Source organism: Cupressus sempervirens, chromosome 5 (assembly GCF_028749045.1).
Source record: "Cupressus sempervirens isolate cs-2001-9-10 chromosome 5, ASM2874904v1, whole genome shotgun sequence".
NCBI lineage: Eukaryota > Viridiplantae > Streptophyta > Pinopsida > Cupressales > Cupressaceae > Cupressus > Cupressus sempervirens.
Genome location: NC_143122.1, coordinates 385,172,552 through 385,179,929, shown reverse-complemented (window position 1 = coordinate 385,179,929; position 7,378 = coordinate 385,172,552). Strand labels below are relative to the sequence as shown.

Below are 7,378 nucleotides of genomic sequence, written 5' to 3'. Positions count from 1 at the left end.
GAGCCGACTAGAAAAACACCCCTATGGTCTGCTTCTAAGGGGTTAATCGGCTTTCCTAGTTTCGATCGAAACTAGGTGGATAGTTTCGATCGAAACTAGGAAAGCGGTTTGCTAACCGCGTGGTCAAGCTCCCAATAGTTTCAATAGAAACTAAGAAATTTTGTTTCTATCGAAAGTTTGTAAAATAATTTCGATAGAAACTAAGTTTCTATCGAAACTAGCTAGTTAGAAGCCCCCATGAATAGTTTGAAGTTTTTTCAATGATTTCCTTTCTTCGGAGCTGAATTACCAGGTTCAAATGGAGCACTAAAGACCTGAAATTGTACATGATTGAAGTACTCTGAACTAGCCTTCTAATGACTATGAATTTGGTGCTTTTCAAATTTTTTAGGTATATATTTTTTAACATGAATTAAATATAGGTTTATTGTAAAAAATAAACTACGATATTCAACGCTCATGGAAAAATAGTAAATATAAAAATAAAATTCTTGAAAAATAAGTACAGTCTCCGTATTTGAGTCACCTTTCAATTAAATTTTACTTTTAAAAAATTGGGTAAATATATAATAAGTTACATGTGTCAAAAGCCACGTATGTCTAAATTAGTGTTATGCCAACTTTAAACTACAATAAAATATGAAATACTAATGATAAAGATATAAGACCAACTCTACGGTTTAGGTATGGATGTTAACAAACTAAGTTCAAAAGAATAACATTGATATCTATTGTAGAAAAAAAGTTGTGTCAAAAACAATGTCACTCTTTAAAAATCAGGTTTTTGATATCATACCAATTTTCGTAGGAGAAAAAATAATTCAATAAAATAATTTTTTTTTCAAAAAAAAAAAAAAGATTTAAAATCTAGACACAAAATCCTAAAAGACTCTAGTTTACTTCATCTTCAAATTCCTAACCGTTAAACATAAATTTGCATTTGAAAGTGAACGTTTTCTTAAAAATTCAGAGTTCAGTGTCGGTTTAGGCAAAAAAGTGTAACCCACTATTGTGGGTTCACCATTTAATAAGCATTTATTTGTCAATTGTATTTTATATCGCACATTGTTTAATCCTGAAATGGAAAAAATAGTGTTATAGACTACGTAAATTACATGACTACTAGAAACAGGTTAGTTAGAAACCAAGCATTGAAAAAACCAAAAACGAAAAATTGTCTAAGAAAAATGGCAAGACAAACTGCTAATCTACAAAGTGGAAGCGTTGAAGAACGAAGCTGATTACCCAGCTGTGAAAGCACTAATCCATAGGGTGACGGCACAATTGTTGAAAGGCGCTAATGTATGAATGCACTACTTTTGATGGTGATATCATTAATATACAAGACATAAACATTACTAAGTGGAAGCTTCAGAAGAACTTGCAAAGGTAATAATGTCACCTACAAAAGTGCTAAACCATAGACTGAAAGCGCTTTATGTGAAAACTCTCAAAATTTGAAAATTTGGTTAGTGTTTAGGGAATTGGCGCTACCAAACTTAGCAAAAACGATAAAGACAAATAACCGCATCAATGACATTGTGGTTCGAAGAAATGTGTTGTTTAAACCAACACCTTGATTATAGCATTATAGTAGATTGGATACGAAATAGGACATGTAGTTAGGATATAAAAAAATGATAGAAATGAATTAGAGACTATTTATAGATTTTTTTTATAGGAAATATAAATGGCGATCTAGTGTTTAATGGGTGGCCAGAATTGAATGAGAGTGAGCGTGGATTAACATCTTAGCCTTGTGAAAAATGTCAAAAGAGGATTTCTACACAAGGGAACTTCATAGAGGGTGGTTAAGCAGCGACCTATGAATATTCACACGTGTGAGGATCAAGAAATAGATTTCATCATTCTATGACAATCTTAGGACAAATTAGACCTATCGCTTCACTAGGATCCCACTTAATTATCAATTTAAGACATAGGTTGTCACTTTATTATTAAGTGTGTTAGAGCATAACAAAAAAAACTCTCCTAAATGGCATTTATAATATTAAATTATAAGATCCACCGTCATAAAAATTAATTAAATAATACATAAATCAAAATAGATATGGGGTGCCATATTCACCAATCTCTTAAGATTGTTTCAAGTATAAGCATCCATTATATACACATCACAATTTACGTGAATATGTGGTATTTATATTTGTATGTGGGATGGACAAAACTGCTTGTGATATATATATCGCATTACGGAGAGGAGAGGATTAAAGGTGCAATAACAATGCTCAGTGTTTCCATAATTATAAACGATGTTTTGAAAAAAGATTTTACTAGAAAGAATTTTTCCATAAGATATGGCATGTTTAACTTGTTACATCTACAACTTTAATTTCATTTATTCTCTTAACTTTTATTTTCTATCAAAATTATACCTTTAATAGTTTGTCACTAACAGCCCGCATGCAGGCCCAATTAATTCAATGATCATAACATGATTTTTGATAATCAGTAAACATTATTAAAATCTTTCATATATTTAGTACGTCCAGAAAATAGGTACTATAGTGCATAATGAGCACATTGCCAAAGACCACGCAATTAAAATTGTCTTTGAGATAATAATGCCTATAAACACATGCATTGTAAGCTATGTATTATCAACTGCATCTTTGATGGATGAAAAATAAAAGGAAAAAATAAAATTACATCAGTCTTTTACAAGATGATTCAGTACAAACTTCTAATGATTTTGTACATCAGTTTTCATTGATGCAGCTTAATTCCCACTACACCTCCAAACAGAGTCGCTTATTTCAGCTACCATTACAAACATTTAGAAAAGCATTTTGTACTTCTACATTATCCAAATCTTCTCCAGATGAAATGCAATAATTCAATCAGCAGCTTCATTTCTGTAGCCATTTGGCACAAGGTTTCAGCTGTCCAGTAATCCACAATTCACCAGCAAAATTGATCAATACCGTCTACAACAGTACCAAATAAATCCAAACCTCTTCATGAATATCAAGCTTGTTCATTTCACGTCTTTGTTTGGCAAGCTCCAATAGTAACTATCTTCTTACAAACCAGTTGGGCAATGGTAACCAGTGTACTTGTAACGTTCTCTAGATTAATAAATTTTTAACTTGTCTCCCAGGATATTATGTAGGTTTAAAAGCAATATAGCCTCAAGCAAGCTTCACTCAAGCATGCAAATCCTTGTTTGGACTCCATATCGGTGCCATCGAACCCACATTCTCATTAGCTTTGTTGGCACCATTCTCAACAGTGAGGAGAGGATCTGTTTCAGTTTCCTTAACCTAACAAATGCAAGGTGGTTAGTAGACAGATATTGCTTTGGAGAAATCCAGGAAAATAAAATAAAAAACATGGCCGACATCAATAATAAATATCAATATAAACCTGTCACGGAGACTGCCATAGAATTATACAGCGCAGGCATAATAGGATTTTCATTTTACTTACATTCTTTATGATGTATAAAACTCAAACAACAGGCAGAAGACAGCAATTGTACAAAACATATTTTTCCAGAAAAATTTGAGGAATTTTATGGACTGCCAAAGAAACAGATCAAGAAACAAGTACTATGCCAAAGAGACAGTAGCAACAATTAGCAGTCTCAACACCTGTTCTAGAAACTTTGAACTCCTTATGTATATCCCGAGGAAATAGTAGTCATGGGATATGTTGCTCTCCTCTAGCAGGGCAGTTTAAGATCATGAGTGATTGAGCTAGTAAGAGTAAGACTAATCCTGGCTTAGCAGGAACAACAAAGGAATTGGCTGTAATCATGGGCAAACTTATATTTTGTCTTCTTCAAACCTAGGAATTCGATCTAACAGTGGAGGATGTACAAAGCATAAATAAATGCTTAATATTTGCCAAGCACATAGCTATAAAGAACAAAACCTTTGATTCTTATTTAAGGATAGCGTACTTGGTCAGATTTACCAGCACCCTCATTGAAAGTTTAGATGCGGTCTCCATGTTAAAACTTATAAGCATGATAATGGATTGCCCTGCTGTTTAAACAATTTCTTTAGACTAAAGCTAATCATCTTCATTTCAATGCCAATCACTGGCAGGATAAATGAAAGCCTGCTTATGTGAAAAGTGGGACTGAAATTTCCATTAAGGATATGTAAAGGTATACAGCCACGTTAGAATGCATGCAGAATGCATTAGAGATCGAAGCTCCAGAATGAAGTTATTGAAAGGACTCATCTCTACTTATACAACAGAACCTTCCCAGCACATGACAGACTCGTACCAAACAGCCTTTCCAAACCATTATAATATTTGCCAAGGAAGAATTTCAGCATGTTTCTTCAAAAACAATAAGATGCTCTAGCATTGTACAAAAAAATCAGTGTTCCACAAGGACAAGTCCCTTTCAAAAAAAAACCACATCCCCAATTGGGTGTTTCAAAAACTGGGGGGACTTTGGGAAAACATCCCCACACAGCACCACCACCTCCACCAGTGGTGCCGCTGTGTCACTTCCCATATAACATATACCATTACATACTAATCTCCACCTTTAACCTTGTGAAAACCAATTTGTCTTCCATGGGGCACTTGCAGAGACGCTCTGCTGCAGATTTTGCCTTGAAGATTTTAATTTACCTCTATTTGTTAATCAATGCTGCCCCCAGCTGTTATTTTGCTGCCACCCCCATGTGGTTCCCTCATCATTCCCAACTTACAACCCTTGGTCTGCCCATTCCCTAAAACATGATCCCCCGTCCCCTTGTCAGGAAAATCCATGGAATTATAGTTCAAAGTCTGTAGAACTCTAAGCTGCCGGTTCGGACTCTGGTTTGTATGCGGGTTTGACATTTGGGTTAGAAATTCATCCAAATTTTTTTTAGGTTGGGTTTGGGTTCGTTTTGGGTTTGTCCCTACAAAATTTTATATAATATATAGAGAAAGCATGGTTCATACAATATACTATACAGTTATACAGATATTGAAAAAACAAAAAATAGTCTCTTAACCATATTCCAAATCCTACAAAAATGGTTAACTATTTTGTGCAGAGATTAAGCAGACTTATAGGAGTATGAACAAAAGAGAAATAGAGAAGACGTTATCTTATGATCTTATGAGGGACTAATGAGAAAATTCATGAGTGTTTTGAAGTCCAGATTTATGAAAAAGTTATACAAATTCTGTAAAATATGATTTGTATGTGCGATTATAATCATTTTAGTTTGATATTTCCAGGAATGTTTTGTAATAATATTGGCTAAGGGCTATATTATTTTAGAGAATTTTCGTTTTAATATGGTAGCTTCTTATTTATATACAATGCAAAAAGATGCATGCTTAGATGCATGACAGCAATATAATTTTTAGTTTGTTCTTTGAATATATCTGTTTCTTTTACATGCCTGCAATTCTTCAGAAAAGCAAAGCGCTCTTTACGATAAAATTGCAAAAAAAAAAAAAAACAATCTGCTGTGCACATAATGGCTTCTCATAACAAACCCAAGCTATTACTAGTAATCAGAATGTTCACTCTCAGGATGCTAGGTAATTTTTTTTAGCACTGTAGAATCATACACAACGTCATTCTTCTGTGCTTGATATGTATGCATGATTTGTTTAAAATACGTTGTATATAAAACTCTGTTCCTATCGCTTCCGTCAATCTCTGAGATGCGTTTGAAATTTGTCCAAATTGCACAAAATTCTTTCTGGGTGCACTTTAACCAGTCAAAATTCGCTTCAAATGATCAAAAAGTCGACCAGGGGTCCCTTTGACCAAACTTCCAGCAAATTACACGGAAATAATGATTTTGAACCGAATTTGAATTTGAGGCAAATTGACTTCCAAATTCTGTGGTAACTGACCAAATATGGTAACTTAGGATAAAAACATTAATATTAAACCATAGGATAAATACATTAATATATATGGCGGTGTATTTTGTTATGTTGCTTTACTATTATCATGGTGGTGTATGAACTTATTTGTTGCTGCACACGCACACGCACGCGCGCAGAGCCACACGAACACGCACATTTTGCATGGACGAACCCAAAACGAATTTGGACCCACCCCCAAAAAAATTTGATCGAATCTCAAACCCAGATCCAAACCAGCAACTTAGGTAGAACTTAATGATTACAGTCCAATCCTTCAATATTCAATCCAAATGTCATATGTTTTATCTTTTTGGCCTTTTTAGTGGTCTACTTCAGGGTTGAGGGTTGGATTGACTATATATATATATATATATATAATATTTTTTTTAAACTTTTAAAAAGTCAATTTTTTGGCGAAATTCAATCTGGGTCTTGCCACAGATTTGCAAATTCGCAATAAAAAACACCAAAATCTGTGCCAGGTTTGTCTGACAGAATGAGCAGATCTCTGCAAGAATATGACAATGACCAGACTTTTGCATGAACCGGACCCGACTTTGGGGCTGCCAGGGAAGAATTTGGTAACATAAATATTTTGTCAAATTTTTAGGGTTGTAGGATGTTCCTGATCATAACAATATTAAATTGCTGCGATAAGTTGACCTCACCTGCAAAGATTCACAGCAACTTCAAAGAAATTTAAAGAAATTGACAAGCTTTATTGCAATTCAATTTTAGCATTTCTCCTAAGAAAAACTTGCATGTCTGCGTATCTGATGTCTATTTCTGTGAATATCAAGGAATGTATGGTAATTGTGTAATTCGTTTGTTCATGGGGTTTGCTTCACATTTATAGCCGTTGTCATGTCAACAGACTCAACCAAATTGTTTGAAATTATTTTTGTTCCCATCAGTTGCTTGTTACATGCCTATGGGTGCAACTTTGTATTGCTTCTTTACTAGATGATTTGTTTATCATTTCATTGATTTTATTTTATTTTTGTCTTAAATTCTTGTGGTAGAACTAGATTCTAAATTTCAAACTTCAACATTTAGAAAGGGTTGCAAGGAAACTGTTGTTATATTAGCAATTACTAATTTTGAAAAAAAAAAATTGTAGGTAGGTGAAACCATATTGGGAATCTGTGTCAGACATTTGTTTTGTGATTTAAATGCAATAATATAGCACATAAATGGTCAAAAATTGTTGACCACAATTTCTGGGAAAAACGGTTACTTTAATGGGGTAAAGGTCAGTATTTTAACTTGGGAAGAAATTGCTAGCAGCAATTCATGATTTTTCTTTCCATTGGCGGCTTCCATGACCAGAAAACATCCTCAATTGTCAACAGGTCCTTGGAATGACAATAGGGATAGGGATGTGGATGGGGATGTGGGGCTGGAGGGTGACAATGTGTCTTTGCATTATAGCTTTATATAGAAAAATGTAGTAGGTGATACTCCACAACATATTCTGTTCAATGAAAAACCTCCTGACAGCTGAAGAAATCCCCTAAAC

General features: G+C 34.0%; 1 protein-coding gene across 1 annotated transcript in view; it reads right to left on the bottom strand.

Annotated features, from left to right (window-relative positions):
- Positions 1–2,479: 2,479 nt before the first annotated feature.
- LOC149556386 (UDP-xylose transporter 3-like) overlaps positions 2,480–7,378 on the bottom strand; it is a 50,620-nt gene continuing 45,721 nt past the window's right edge. The window contains exon 8 of the mRNA XM_089830674.1: positions 2,480–3,284. Coding sequence (XP_089686800.1) covers positions 3,168–3,284 — 117 coding nt within the window. The 3' untranslated portion in view covers positions 2,480–3,167. The remainder of the gene's footprint in view (positions 3,285–7,378) is intronic.